This window comes from Truncatella angustata (genome assembly GCF_020726525.1).
Source record: "Truncatella angustata strain MPI-SDFR-AT-0073 chromosome Unknown BKA67scaffold_9, whole genome shotgun sequence".
Lineage (NCBI taxonomy): Eukaryota > Fungi > Ascomycota > Sordariomycetes > Amphisphaeriales > Sporocadaceae > Truncatella > Truncatella angustata.
In genome coordinates this window covers 228,802-244,296 of record NW_025763389.1, presented here as the reverse complement: position 1 = coordinate 244,296, position 15,495 = coordinate 228,802, and the positions used below count along the sequence as shown (strand labels likewise).

At 47.4% G+C, this 15,495-nt stretch overlaps 5 protein-coding genes across 5 annotated transcripts; 4 read left to right on the top strand and 1 right to left on the bottom strand.

The window, feature by feature from the left end:
* Positions 1-64: 64 nt before the first annotated feature.
* BKA67DRAFT_580038 (uncharacterized protein) lies at positions 65-1,961 on the top strand. The gene is made up of 5 exons (XM_046103815.1): positions 65-571; positions 628-888; positions 945-1,180; positions 1,244-1,491; positions 1,557-1,961. The coding sequence occupies exons 1-5, from the start codon at positions 412-414 to the stop codon at positions 1,591-1,593; spliced, it is 942 nt and encodes a 313-aa protein (XP_045953109.1). The 5' UTR covers positions 65-411; the 3' UTR covers positions 1,594-1,961.
* Positions 1,962-4,276: 2,315 nt separating this feature from the next.
* Positions 4,277-6,465, top strand: BKA67DRAFT_580034 (cytochrome P450). The gene is made up of 4 exons (XM_046103814.1): positions 4,277-4,837; positions 4,893-5,526; positions 5,576-5,898; positions 5,957-6,465. The coding sequence occupies exons 1-4, from the start codon at positions 4,619-4,621 to the stop codon at positions 6,326-6,328; spliced, it is 1,548 nt and encodes a 515-aa protein (XP_045953108.1). The 5' UTR covers positions 4,277-4,618; the 3' UTR covers positions 6,329-6,465.
* Positions 6,466-9,190: 2,725 nt separating this feature from the next.
* BKA67DRAFT_524805 (maleylacetoacetate isomerase maia) lies at positions 9,191-9,886 on the top strand (the record flags this gene model as incomplete). The annotated part of the gene is made up of 1 exon (XM_046098613.1): positions 9,191-9,886. The coding sequence occupies one exon, from the start codon at positions 9,191-9,193 to the stop codon at positions 9,884-9,886; it is 696 nt and encodes a 231-aa protein (XP_045953107.1).
* Positions 9,887-9,938: 52 nt separating this feature from the next.
* Positions 9,939-12,872, bottom strand: BKA67DRAFT_411722 (uncharacterized protein). The gene is made up of 4 exons (XM_046096760.1): positions 12,352-12,872; positions 11,500-12,280; positions 11,190-11,441; positions 9,939-11,130 (listed from the first exon to the last, which is right to left on the bottom strand). The coding sequence occupies exons 1-4, from the start codon at positions 12,426-12,428 to the stop codon at positions 9,991-9,993; spliced, it is 2,250 nt and encodes a 749-aa protein (XP_045953106.1). The 5' UTR covers positions 12,429-12,872; the 3' UTR covers positions 9,939-9,990.
* BKA67DRAFT_411703 (uncharacterized protein) lies at positions 12,873-15,326 on the top strand. Its single transcript, XM_046096759.1, has one exon. The coding sequence runs from the start codon at positions 13,317-13,319 to the stop codon at positions 15,033-15,035; it is 1,719 nt and encodes a 572-aa protein (XP_045953105.1). The 5' UTR covers positions 12,873-13,316; the 3' UTR covers positions 15,036-15,326.
* The last annotated feature ends 169 nt before the right edge of the window (positions 15,327-15,495 follow it).

Below are 15,495 nucleotides of genomic sequence, written 5' to 3'. Positions count from 1 at the left end.
CAAACAGTGAGTAGCTATATTTCTTTTTCAATACTCCGCGCTAATAATATATACACCCAGCAAGGATGTTGGCCAAAGTGTTACCGAGAGGCAAACCAAACCCCTCGCTATGAGGCTGTGCCCACCATCAGGTAGACATGCATTGCTTTTTCTTGGTGGCCTAGAAATCGATGCAGTATGCACGCGCTGCTCACTAAGCATCCACTACGCGGGGGCAAGATCCGAGATCCACAACGTACTCAGAGAATTTTGAAAGTCAATCGTGCAATTCAGCCTCGAGCCTCATTCACTGTGTGTAAAGAAGTTCTATTTCTGGTCTGTTATCACACAGCACGTGTCTTACTCTAGCCAGGTATAGTGTATCACGCCTCCAAGGCCTACGCGTAGACGAGTCTGCATCTCAACGCTTTAATGTCCCAGATCATCGAGGCAGTGAAGGACGGCTTTCATTCGATTTTAGGGTTGTTGAATTTGCTTCTAGCCAGAATGCAGGCCTTTGTCGCATCTTGTGTAAAACACCTCCGGCCCTCTATTCACAACAGCTGTGGACATGACTGCCAACACAAACAAAGTATGTTGCGCTTTGGGACGGTTATCAGTTACGTATTGAACTGATCATGTTCACAGTTGAAGATTACCGACCAGGATATCCACGTTATTCGGCCCTCATTGGCGCCCACAAATCTTTATATATCAGCCGCCGCTTTTCCAATGTGCGCTCCAGACTGCTCCTCTTGAAACAAGACAGAATTGCCAGATTAGAATCACGATTAGAAAAGATAGATGAGGGGGAGACTGCACCACTGTTCCTGGGAAGTCATCGCGAGGATCAAAATAGCGACAGAAAGGATGTTCTCGCAGAATTAGACAGTGCATTAACAGATTATGGTGAGGTCATTCGAAGCGATAGACCCGACAGACAATTGTCACTAACTCTGGATCAGACAACTTCTTAATTAGAAACCAGCAAATGCTGAACTTCCCTCCGGCCAGCCGAAGAGACGTAGAGAGCCTAGCAAACTGGGTGAATAATAACGGATGCCTGAGTTGGGAAGAGACCGAGTATCTCACTCGGTGTAACGATCTTCTCAGTGTGGCACCGACTGATACACAAACTTCTGGCCCAATAGAGACCTGGATGGAGGGAGTGCTAGTTCGGTTCTTCGAAAGACTTCGAGATGTTTGTGCTCTCATTGTTCCGGTTACACATGCCCTTCACAGTACCAAGCTAATGATGAGACAGCCACAACGAGATGTGTCCAGGGATAAGAATGTCCACATATTTTCAGCGCGTTCAATGGCGCGGTTCAATAAACTTGTCGCGATAATCATTATTATTCTAGCAGTATCGGTGCCGTTGCTTATCTGCAGCTACATCACAACCCCTACATCGCGGATCATCATCACGATCTGCTCCTTAGCCACGTTCATCGTAATACTTTCTAGTTTGACGTCGGCTAAACTGGTTGACCTATTCGTAGCTGGAGCCACGTAAGATACGATCAATCCTTTAGTGGCGATAATATCTTCAAGACTAACCTTTCCCCCACTCCTAGATACACTACTGTTCTCACGATTTTCATACCTCAATGAGTTATTAAGTTGTTTTGATAAGACGTGCTCGGGCTTTTTGTTTCGCTTACCCCGCTTCTAATTGTTCCAATACCAAAATCTTAGAAGACCAACATGCAGTTGGGACTAACATCGAATTGATAAAGCTCATGTGCGATGGGTTGAAGCGGAGAATCGTTTCTTCAATATGTACTCAACATCAAATGAAGTAGACTGGGTATTCGAGAGGGTGATACCAGGGCTACCAGCAAATTTTACCATTGTCGATGGGGACAGAGGCATCAATATCTTAAAGGCCGTATTTTATTGTAACATCGCGCTTCAGTATCACTACTGTATACCAACCACCAGATATACATAACCGCCAAAATATTCCATCAAATTTCCCCTCTCTCAAGAACTTTGGTGACCTCTTATCTTTGAGAGATAGAGGGCACGCCGCATTGTAGCAGACTTGCTCACTAGGTCACGCAATTGTTCAATGGCCGTAGGTCCCAGGATAAATGTGTCGAAGGTAATTGAACACGATGCGCCTAAGGAACTTATTCCGCACAGCCGACTGCAAGTTAAGCAGATGCTCGAAGGGAAAGTGTAGATATAGCTCCCAACCACCTGCATTTCAGGTTTTACCCGCGACCCATTGTCCCACATATGCTGTGCTATTGCGCACCTAGCTACTTACTGATATCAACCAACTGATGCATCAAACTACTGTGCATCATCTCGTCCTATTCTGACAAAAGGTACGTCGATACTAGTGTCATAAACAGTCTACCGAGCGCTTAGCCGGTCCAGTCTTGCTTGAGGACTCTTGGCGCCAGAGGACACATTGTCAAGCGGATCAATGCCAGTATGGCTGGGAATCGTGTCTCGATCGTTGCGAACGAGTCCTTGACGGCAATAATTAGATTGGCGTGACGGAGCGGAACATCAGATCATGCACTGCTGAACCCAGAGTAGATCCTGGCAGCTTCTACGGCATTACCATCCGCTTGATATTTCGGAAACGGGGCTTCAGTGACATTGCTTGTATCGAAAATTCCGGAAAATAAGAACTCTATAAAGAGACGCAACAATGACGTGCTTGGATCCAATACCGCCCGTCACTACTTATCTTCTCGGAAAAAGCAGCTTGCATCTGGACATTACAGCCAGGGGTGCCTCGATGACAATTCTCTGAACACAAGCGGTAGAGGCGGAGTCCATGGACTGGATCAGGGGATCACATTCTGGAGGCTAAGACGACACGCTCGAATCTGGAGCTAGGAAGCCAGTACTAAAAACACTCTTACAAGAGTGGGCGATCCATCTTGTCCTACTGATATATTTTTTGTAACTGAATTGAAGACGTTCGCTGATGACACGGAGTATACTATACTTGGCGTAGTATTAACTCGAAGATCGTTGCCCAGTGTAACAGTTGTCATAAGTTCACACGATTCCAAATCTTTCCACTTCCTCAACGAGTGGTCGATATATATAAAGAAAGGTGTTAAATATGGCATGAAAGGATGTATGTCATCGATAGACGTATAAGGTTAGCAATATCGGGACTACGATCACTGATTCGTTTCAAACGAACACAGGCTTGCAGGCTCAAGCTCAGGCTCTCGAAGCTAAGCTTCGGGTCTCCAACGAGTCTTTGTTGGTAAGGTAGGATGCGTGACATTTCCACCCGGTGGTTTACAGTTCTGGGATGCTACAATTCGAGATTACCATTACTATACAGTTGATTTGGGGACAAATACGGTTTGTGTATTTCTTCAAAAAAAAAATGAAAGTCTTCGCACCAATTTCCTAATTCGATGAACATATAACGATGCGCACACTAAGCCGCCGACAGCTATTGCCAATGAACTAGTCTTCCGAGTCTGAAATCCCAGGGCGGTCCTCGAACATTCTATGTACAGACTCCCGATCGGTTTCATTGAGAACATAGGCTTCCCGTTCGACTTAAGCCACTTCCAGCTTACAGGTAGGAGAAGACTAACCTTAAGGCCCTGTTGCCCCTTGTCCAGCGCTACTGCTACCTCTGGGCGCTTAGTCCGTAATTGCTCGGAAAAAGCTATAAAATCTTACAATACGCATTCTCATAAAATGTCATTGTTCGCGTAATCACGCATCATCCCTTCGAGTACGGTGGAATTGCGCAGAAGTATGTAAGACATCAACCAGCGTCGTAATTCTCCACGGATCGTCCGTAATAGGAATCTTTCTACTCCAAAGAGTAGTCCGGTTCATGCTCAAGAAGAGATGGGCGATATGCCACGAATGTGCACTTCGTCTAGAATGAAAGAATGGACTAGATGCATAGTGCCTTCACGGCCATCAGACTTAATGGAGTGCTAGGCTGCGCATAAATTGCAAATGTTCAGATGGAATCATGCTCCTCAGGCACAGCAAAAAGCAATGGATTCGCGGAAATCTAAAGCATGAATTGACATAGACTAACATGCAAGCACGTAAGTAAACATTGGATAAACAATGTGTCATAAGGAGTAGGTCTATACATTGTCAATTTCTCTTTGTAAATACGTGTAAGGCGACGTGAGTGATTTTTCAATTGGCAGATTTGTTGGATGCAACCAAATTCGCAGGGCACATGCAGTACGCCATTGGAACAGGAGCGCCCCACTCCTACGTTTCTCCAATTTCCAGATGACCCGCTCGTGGTCACGGAATCGGAATCGGACGCAACTCGACTTGGAATTGCCCAAGTGTCAGTAGCTCGAGATGTTTGAGCGTAGATACACACAAGGAAGACATTCCCAGGGCGTTGCTAATGCCCACAGCATTTCAGTATCGATGCGAAAGCTTTGCTACCCCGCAAGTTAATAGGTCTGATGCGGAGCCGGAATCCTTTTCCATGGTTCTCCGCCAGTCAACGGCCAGTGGTTGTAAGCCGAATAGAAGCCGGTCAATAATGGAACAAACCACAGGGGCAGAGGTCAAGATATATATGCGCTTCCATTGTCGATACACACTATTGAACCTGTCCTTTCTCACTTTACACCGTTCATAATACTGAGTTGAACGATAAGCGGCCATGTCGTACCAACTTCTAGGCTTTGCTGTGATTGCGGCCATATGTGCCTTGATCAAATTCTTCAACGCGACTGATGTCCCTAAGATTCAGGGACTACCTGAAATACCAGGTGTACCTATCTTCGGCAACTTGATACAACTTGGAACAGATCACGCCCGTGTAACAGCAAGATGGGCGAAAAAGTACGGACCAGTCTTCCAAACACGATTGGGGACCAAGGTAAGCTCAAGTTACGAAAAGCACTATCATGTCCTTCCCACTCATTAAATCATAGAGAATCATCTTCGTCAACTCTTATGACAGTGTCAAGCATTTCTGGATCACCCACCAGTCAGCACTCATTTCGCGGCCAACTTTTCACACTTTCCACTCTGTCGTCTCCTCCTCCCAGGGTTTCACAATCGGTACCTCGCCATGGGATGAATCTTGCAAGCGTCGGAGAAAGGCAGCCGGTACTGCCTTGAACAGACCTGCAGTTCAGTCCTACATGCCCATCCTCGACCTAGAGTCCATGGCTAGTATCAAGGAACTCCTGCTCGATTCCAAAAAGGGCACAGTGGACCTGGACCCTACACCTTATTTTGCCCGATTTGCGCTGAACACATCTCTCACCCTCAACTACGGTTTCCGGATCGACGGCAATGTCCAGAGCGAACTTTTAAAGGAGATTACCCATGTCGAGCGCGAGATCTCCAACTTTAGATCGACCAGCAACAATTGGCAAGACTACGTTCCCCTGCTACGGCTGTGGGGAAAGCAGAACGCCGGTGCTCAGGAGTATCGTGAGCGCCGAGACAGATACCTAACGAAAATGTTGAAGGACCTGCAACAGCGCATTGCCGACGGAACTGACAAACCATGTATCACGGGAAACATATTGAAGGACCCCGAGGCTAAACTGAACGAGGGTACGTAAACGTTTTGGTTCTGGAAGTGAGTTTGCTAAGATGGTACTAGCCGAATTGAAATCTATCTGCTTAACTATGGTCTCTGCTGGTCTTGATACCGTGCCGGGAAACCTTATCATGGGCTTGGCGTACTTATCTACTGCCGATGGTCAAGATATCCAGGCAAGAGCTCTGAAAGAAATCGAAGAAGTATATCCCAATGGAGATGCCTGGGAGAAATGTTTGGTGGAAGAGAAAGTGCCATATGTCACAGCTCTGGTCAAGGAGACCCTAAGGTTCTGGACTGTGATTCCAATTTGTCTTCCACGCACTAGCATCAAAGACATCCCTTACAAAGGCACGGTGATTCCTGCAGGATCAACTTTTTTCATGGTGAGTTATACAAGCTGGTAGCGAACAGGATGGAATCGCAGACTGACACACACTACAGAATGCTTGGGCTGCAGACTATGACGATCAGCGCTTCAAGGAGCCCGGTAAATTCATCGTGGAGAGATTCATTGACGACACCGAGGCCGGTACTCCTCATTACGGATACGGCGCCGGCTCTCGCATGTGCGCTGGCTCCCACCTTGCCAATCGGGAGCTGTACACTGCCTACATCCGTCTGATCACGGCTTTCAAGATCCTGCCTGCGAGAAACCGGGCCGATGCCCCGATCATTGATGCGATCGAATGTAACAGTATCCCGACAGGATTGACGACTGAGCCTAAGCCGTTCAAGATTGGCTTGGAGGCACGCGACGAAATGAAGCTTCGGCATTGGGTGGCCGCTGCGGAGGAAAGGACGAAAGATTTGTAACCAGACTACATATTCATTTGTAATTGAGTTGCTCTGTATATACAATTTCAAAGTATGAAAGATTTCAGACTATTACTCGACTAAACATATTTTATTAATTGTCGTGCCATGAATCACGTTGACCCGCGGCGATTGGCATGATTGTGTGTATAAGTACTACTTTTAAGCTCTTACTCCGATTATGTGCCAGAGGCAATTTCTTATATTAATGCAAAGCTGACAACAATAGCATCACCTTCGTCCGCATCTTGCCTCTTTCATATTCCACAAACTCAAAAGCAAAAAATATTGTTCCATATGGCATACTTAATTGGTATTCGTGGATGCCCTAGTCTAGGTTAGACGGGAAGAGAATTTCATGGACCAGGTTACACGGTGCTTGTCCGTAACTTATCGTTAGTCTAGTGAGTAAATGCTAAACCCTGGCAACTGATTTTAGTGGGCGAGTTCATAAATTACTGCGGCCCAGCCGTGCGCCTTAGTGAGTGAGCCCATAAGATACAGCACCGGGGGCTGTTTTTAGCGGGCAAGGGTGAGAAGTTATAGCGCCCAGCCGAGTCGACAACCAAGCCGCTACCTTGAGACAGTCAAATCACGATGCTTGCCTAAAGCGAATCAGACTAGGCTGTATTTTGATTCATATGATACTACCAGCTAACCGATTAGATAGATGTATGGAATCTTGTAGGAGTTGATATATCACTAGATTAGCTCAATGGAGACGCCGAACCATCACCAGCCATTTAGCTAGGGGAATAGTATTAGAATTTGGGCAAGAGAATTAACTTACAATAGCGGGTTTTCTATACCTATAACTACTTCATCTCAGTTTCAACACCACTCAGGCCGTGTACGGTAGCCAAAATTTCGCCTCTGTGAATAGATACCACTTGAGCCTATTATCAGAGAGATGGGGAAACAGAAGCCTAGCGATGAAGCGGAACATATCTAGTAGCACATTCCATTGCTTAAAGTGTAGATAGGAATGATTGGTCCTGATCAGGATCTCAAGTGACCTCGGGTAAAAAGGTGGCTTATATGATATCTTTTTGAGATCGAAGTTGCAATATCATTGCTTGCCTAAAGCAGATCCTGTTGGAAGTCAAAAGCCACCTTTAAAAGCTGCAAAGCAGCCAGAGAAATTCCAGCTGCTGTATACTCAAAATAGGGCCCGTGTTTTTCGCCTCCGCATGTCGTTTCGGTTACCGTGATAGATTTCGACAGGTTAATACGATACAAGGAAACCACCAATATTGGTACCCGTCCCGGTGTAAGCCGATTATTTGCCTCTGCTATGTCCCATCAACCACAAGTACTATGCGATCTGTTATGATTGTCGTTGCTTGATAATATTAAAGTCTTGGTAGGTAGTTTCCAACCCATAACGGCAGCCTTCATCCAAGATAGTTATAGAAAATCTCTCTGAGATTCTCCCTCTTTCGTGGTCGCCATGGAGTAAAAGTAATTTCTTATTTATTACACGGGGGATCGATGTGGTTTATATTGAATCAACCTGATATAGTGCAGATCGACATTCTTCCAAATTCGGAAGGAATGAAATCCCTGCGAGCATCGCAGACGCCGTGCTTACCATTTCAGCCATTGATCTCCTCAACGTACAATATTACGCCGAATCACTCCCCCCTAATTGCATCACCTGATGAAAGGTCTAGAAATGTTTTCCTTGAATCACATGAAAAGGCTTCCTTGACCCTCGTGGGTAAAAAGAGTATAAGGTTTAAAGCGTGACCGCCCACAGGACCTCACCCCCAGGGCGGACTAGCCGATCATTCCGATCCGACGAATGGTATGCGCGAATTGCCAGGCAGCAACATCAAAGGCTTCCTTAATCTGAGTCCAAGGCGCCGGATAGTCACCACAGGGATATAATACCGACAATGTGACTGTGGTATCCGCCAACCTGAAACTTATTTGGAGTCTCATGCTCCCATTCTAAACTACTGAAAGAGGGCAGCTGCATGTCGTTTGCCAATCGCTTTCCAGAACTCACAAAATGTTCGTACTTCGCACTATTACATCCCGTGAGACTATTTGTAAATATCGACGCGTGAAATTAGGCCATCATTACAAGTCTGTTTAGTGTCTAGTATCTGAGAACATTAAGTCAAAGGGCGTTATGACTTATATTTGCATTGTTGCTACTGTCAGGTGCAGCGAGTAAGCAATAAACACTGATTATCATAATATCTGACTCGGCACGTTCTATGGAACTTGTGTCGCCAAAGGACCTGCTGCTCGATCTACAGGCGCACGCCAGGCAAAGATTTTATATCATTTCAAGAACAGCACCTGCAAGCAATGCCATTATGAGCAGGAGATCGCAGCCATGATAAAAGTAAGATGGGGGAAGAACGGCAGTATGGAATACCATTGCAGTAAACAACCCCGTTAGTGTTCTTGTTACGAACTTAAAACAACATGAAACTACCCAAGAAGGCAAAACGAGCCCACTGAGCCGCGATAAACCGTTTCCTTAACGACCGGCATGATCTATTCCGCACATGCATGTTGGGGTCTTCCGATTCCATGGCAAAGTGGGGAATGTTGCGCTTGAGTTTGTGGGGTAAGCATGTGAATCGTTCCGCTAACACCGCCAAGCTGTACACGGAATGTCTTCATGGCAGCCAGCGGCGCGCCCGTGGATGGTTGGCGTATTGGAAACTGTCGGTTAACTACGGACTCGGATCTTGTGTGCGACCCCAAACTTGGGGTATGATCGAGGGCAGCCCGTATAAGCTTTCAGGTTGTTTGAAAAAATACCTGGTATTCCTAGATAATAGCACTTTAGACATGGCATGATTACCACGCTTATCATCCTTTTCCTACACATACTGATACAAAATGACCTACCACGACGCGAAGTTGACCTTGTACACGTACTTCCGATCCTCTTGCTCGGCTCGAGTGCGGACCGCCGCCGCCCTGAAAAGAATCAAGCTGCATTTTGAATACATTAATCTCCTGAAAGGCGAACAAGGTGCCACCAGCTATACGAATCTCAACCCATCGGGTGCGGTACCCACCCTCATCGTAGAATCCAACGATGGGGGTAAAGTTGTGATCCGTCAATCGACTGCGATCCTGGAGTTCTTCGAGGAAGTCTTTCCAGATTCCGTACCGCTCCTGCCGAAAGATCCAGCGAGGCGAGCCCAAGTAAGAGAGCTGTACAACATACTCGCGGCGGATTTCCAGCCCCGGACGAACCTCTGCATCATCAAACGTGTCAGCAAGTACGGCGTAACTGCCCAGGATTGGTGTCAGGAGCAAATGCCACCGGTGTTGCAAGCATTCGAGGACATTCTGAAAGCCTGCGCTGGCATGTATTGTGTGGGTGACGAGGTTACATTGGCCGACATTGCTCTGGCGCCAGCTCTAGAAGGCGCTCTGCGATGGGGGATTGATATTAGTCAGTTTACGATACTGAATGGTGTATTTGAGAGGATACGCGTATTGCCAGAGTTTGTTCAAGCAGACTGGAAGCATCAAGAAGACACACCAGCGGAGCTTAGGTACGCGCCAGGAATCAAGGGCAACTAGTCAGTGCCCAAAAAGCAGATGAGTTGATATGAAATGAACAGCCATGTGAACAACAACTTTCCTGTGGCCGTTCTCAATATTAATCTCAGATTGCGATGCCAGGATCAGAATGTGATCATCTTGTCATAGTCCATCCAGAAGTCCCCAAGATCCGGCAGTAGACCATCCCAATCTTCCACTGTCGGTAATTGAAGCCCGTCTACTACATCGATCAGAGACGGTTCGATAAGGATGTTATTGGATGGTGAGATTCCAGAGCTACCAGATCCAGTAGTATATAGTAGAGATGGTACCGGATCACTGGGGACCATATCAAGGGAGTTTGCTTGTGCATCGTGCTGGAGCAATTGCTGATTTGGGATTGTAAAGGTGTTTGGAAAGCTATTGGGAGATTGGCTAGTGGGACTTTGACGATGTTCGTTTCTCGGTAAGAACAGAACTTGACCCGCAGTGTCAATATGCATAGCCTGGGATGTATTTTCATTGCGGGCTGCTGATAAGTCTGACAGTTTCCTAGACGAGTTTGATATATGGCTTGTGATTAGACCGGGGTTGCTTGCCTGTGTGGTACTTCTTCCAGATAGTGTAGTGGGTTGCTTCCGCTTCGATCCTTGTGGCGGCTGCCTTGCATCGCTATTAGCAGTCGCAAAGCACCTGAGCTTGTCGGCAAGTTTCCGTGTTATAGATGACGACGTCGACAGTCGCTCTATGACTTCTAACGCGAGTTGAATCTCGGCCGCACAAGACCGATCAGACATTGCTGTTGACCGGCATGTAACCAACAACAAAGCCGATAAAGCCGACTCCAGAAAGTGGTTGAATGTCTTTTGCTGCGCATGGTAGATATTAGATGCTTGACTCAGCTTATCCAGTACACGAATAGTGTCCTGAGCGACTTGTACCATGGCATTGATGCTCGAGGTATCGATAGCGTCACTGCCTGATCGAAGTGCCGATTTGCGATGAATAATGATTCGCATTTGATTCGCCCTTAAGTATAGTAGTAGGCGGAGACGATATTGGCCTCTTGTGCCCTCAAGAGGATCAAAGTCCATGTCGGCTTGAAAGTGCAGACATGAGGGCAAGTTACGGCGCCATTCCCCTATCTTGAAGTCAAGCAAGTCTCGGGCAGAGTCTTTGGCATGGTTCGGCGAGGGCATGCCGAGTGCCGAGTCACGGACTTCCGCAGCGATGCGACAATAAGTGACCATAGCTTTCAGGTACGCTGAGGAAAGGGACTCGTCCTAGAACGCTTAGCTTCATCGATAATCTAGTAACACAGCCAGGCATGTTGTTAACATACCATGAAGTCAGTATCATAGTCAATGTCGGAATCGTGAATCGCAAAAGGCAATCCTGTCCCAAAGCTCCACCGTCGATCAAGCATATAAGCAGACCACAGAACCTTCTTCGCTCTTTCTCTAGCATCTCTAGACTTGAAGCGATGCTGCATGACCGTGGAACTATGATAGCCAAGCTCTTGGAGCATTCTCACTACACAGCCGATATTTCGCCAAGCCAGTGACTCTCTATCTGTCATGAAATAATAGATGCTCTAGTTCATGTCAGTTGCTGTATGGTTGCAAGATCAGAGAGGGAACTGCGAGCCATACCATGAGAATACTGAGGTTCACATCGTGATCACTGACGTTGCCTGTATGTGCTCTCCGCCAGGTACCCACCATGACTCGCTCCGCAAACTCGTCACATAGGCCACTAACATCCGGCTCTTCGAGTACAGCCATCACTGCTAGCACTAGGACGAGAACTTCTTCCAGCTTGTGACTAAGCTTGATATCTTGTCCAGCGTCTTCGGGGTTGGGAAGGTGCGACGATGCATCCCGCAGCTGATTGCGAATGTCGGTTACATCGAGAAATGGATATAACAAGCCAATCTCTTCCTCGTAGAAATCCAATATTTCTAACCATCGCGACATCGCAATTATCGACAACAATGGCTGTGGCTTGCGTTCAGCGCGTTCTTGAATAAGCACCCGCAGATCCTGTGCGATTTTTGGAAAGCGCCGACTTGCACTGGCCTGATCATGGCCAGCATTGGCCGTGCTTGAATCGACGAGAAGCTGCTGCGCAAGATTGAAGTAGTAATCAGAACTACCGGGCCGAATAGGTTGCGGGCTTAACTCGGCTCCATCCGGATTCGCAGTCGCGCCCACGTCGTCAACAACGACGGTGGACAACGCATCTTCGTTGCCGCTCGATTTCCTTACGGCAGCAACAGCAGCAGTCACATCAGACCGCGATGATACCACGGAGCCGCGCCGGCCGGCCCGGAACCGTGTGCTGCGCTCGTAGAGGCATATCGCTTGTACCTGCTGGCAACCCGCACAGGGGTTCTCGCCACTACATTTGACTTTTCGTCGTTTACATTCTTGGCTTCACAGAACACGTCAAGTTTCTATTCCATAATTTCTCAAGTCGCACAGTTGGCGGGAAGAAAAACCTACCAAGCCACGGTTGTGTATGGGTTTCTGCGTTTTCGGGAAGTGGTGGTGGTAGTCATGTTCATGACCGGTGTCGCCATGGGGCAAAGCTCCAAGCAGCAGTGGGCGAGACAAAGAGAAGCCAATGTTGTTGCTTGGAACACGTGGATACAAGTTTGGTAGAGTAGCACATGTGTCGGCTTGCATTCAACTCCGTTCGTAGTGGTTGAGCGGTAGAAAACTGACTCGCCGGTACTTGGAGAAGCGGGTCTTCTCCCCGCAACGAACGCATTGTCGCAAGGATGTGGCGATCTTTTCTCCGCATTCTCGGCTATTGGGGAGCAGCTGTGTAAACTGCATCGAATGTAACCCAGATTTCACGAATGGTAATAAGTCAATAGTGATTCAGATGAGCCCGATGAAACGGGTGTCTTTCCCACGTTAGTGACATCATTCACTCTGGTTTCTTAATCATTTCTTTATTTCATACATGCGAAAGCCGTGCTCACCAGCCGGCACGTGAGCATAGTCAACCACGATAGGCAACATTCAAAAGTGTCATGGTGGTGGGTCTGAATCAGAGACAGAATCATGCCCGGCCTGAAGGATCGGAACAAACAGTACTCAGTTTCAAGTACCGATCCTTCGTCCGTGATTATCACTGAGTCTCAGATCCGCATCTCCTACTATATTTCCATGTCATCTTCGAGCTTCGTTTGAGCAGATGTACGCCATTTTTTGTATCTTGTGGGGCTTGCGCTATTTTGACCACCCTAAGGTTTACAGATTGGGCAGTCGGGTCAGTGCTTGGAGCCGCATCGCCACTTTTCTGCAATACCACAGCACCAGAAACAACAAGCCATATGATGTGTTCCTCATCAGTGCTCAACGTCGAAGATGGAGTCGTACATCCCGGCGTCTTATCACTGTGATTAATAAAACCTCAACCTCACGATCTATCCTTTCTGTCTTTTCAATCTGAAATATAAATGGATACACAAAACCAGGACTCTCATCGCGTCACCCGGCGCGTTCGCCGTGCCTGTGATTGTTGTCGACTTCGCAGAGTAAAATGCAATGGTGATCCTGATGGCTGCCAACAATGTAACCATCTCGACCTGCGGTGCGTTTATTCGACTGGGACTATGGGTAGCTCACGTAACGGTGTAGCAAGAGGGTCCGTGATTTCGCACTTGAGGGACAAGCCTTCCTCTAAAGTCCGCATTGCGCCGCGAGAAAATCGTGGCGTAGATGGTGCTGCGACACCGCATGATAGACATAATCTCACCTCGACCATTGTCGAACGTGGCGGCCAAGTTCATGCAACATCCTCAGAAGTAGCACCCGAGGTCACGTACCCCAAGGAGTTCTTCAGGAAGCTGGTCGACGACTATACCAACTATGTCTACGTCGTAAATCCTATCATTACTCCTCAGGAGATTTTACTGTCAATCGACAGAATGGATCAGCCTGACCATCTGGTTGACTACGCTCTCGTTCATGCTTGTGCAGCCGTCACACTTAATCTTACGAAGCCCAACTGGCAAGTTGACCAAGCAGAGTCTTCTCGGATCCATGAACTTCTCGGGCTTGCTTCGAAAGGGCGTGAGACACTTATGAGACGATCGATGAGTCTACATGGGCCGAGTATCCATCCTAATTTGTCGGCACAATTTATCATGACAGCAATCTTCATAGAAATCTGCTTAATGGCTGTTGATAAGTTCTCGGAAGCCTTCATGATCCTCCGAGAAGCGATTGCAATGATACAGTTGCTGGGAGTGGACCATTTAGTCAGCGGAGAGCAACGACAAAACACGTTCGGGGTTAGCCAGAGATTTGCGGCCAATTCAGAACTTTCACCTGCCGAACGATCAAGGCGAATTCGACTCTACTGGGAAGCGTTTATTCACGAACGTTTCCTCGCTGTTGTTGCTTGTTACCCTCCCATTCTCCCGCCTCTACCGCGAGAGGTATCATTGGCAATCGATGATTCTTCGATATCAAGCCATGTCAACATTGGCTGGCAATATCTTATTCAGTTATGGGCTGTGCTGGATGATGAATTCATCGAAAGCTGGATCCGAAACGGCACCGTAGCACCCAGAAGTGTTACTGCAGGCTGGATCCAGGCGAAAATGCATTACTTGGCTGGTCTATATGATGGAAACCTAGAACCGAGCCGCGGCGCAACTTACTCTTTTGATGACCAGACGCCGGAAACAATGGCATCGCGCCACGGGGATATTACCACAGCTGAATTCACACTTACCACTTTGCAGAAAGCAGACCTCATCATCACGCGACAGTGGTTACTCATGATGCTTTGGCAACTGGCAATATCCAACCTGCCGCTTGCGTCGCACGCGGCATCAAACGAGCCGATGGCCATGTCCCTGCAATTTCCCGCCCGGCTCACACGGGAGCTCCGCCAAGTCGTCGTCACTTTGGGAAGGCAGAGCGTGGAAAGACATGGCTCCTCGATCATCAAGAAACTCTTCGAGATTACCAACTCCCTAGCCGACGTTATTCTACATGTCTTCACAGACAGTGATGAGGAAACTTCCCAGAGGACAAACGACTTCACTTTCTTGTTAGAATTCTTGCAGGGCTGTGCTCCGCTTCCGTTGTATGAAGTCCAAATGAGGATACTGGGTGAGAAGAGTCTCGCTGTCAAAGCAGTGCGGCATCGGCATTATGTTAGTTGAATACGTGGACAGCCGTCAGGTCCTCACGAGCAATTATATTTTCACAATCTGTTGTTGTTCCTTAGAGACTATCAGCGATCATGTATCATATCATATCATGTACCACAATGATCATCGGCACTCTTCGGATTTAAAATGAATGAATAGTAGACATTTAACTCGGTAACCACTGATTGGCCATTGATGGGCGACGTAATAGAGAGGATCTAGTCGAAGAACGAAAGAGCCTAAAAGTGACGGCGCTGAGAATACCCAGCCGGTGGAGTTGTGGTGTCAAACCCCTAGGCGCACTTTGTCCCTTTGGGTTTGTGACGGGATGTTCACGACCGCATTCTCATTTTACTTCTCGAACATTTGTGCCAAGTAGATACATTTCACTATTGCTATCAACAAACGGGTTACCACTGATGGATTTTTTCTATCGTTGATTAAGCACCTAGGTGTGTGTATCCGTCGTTAC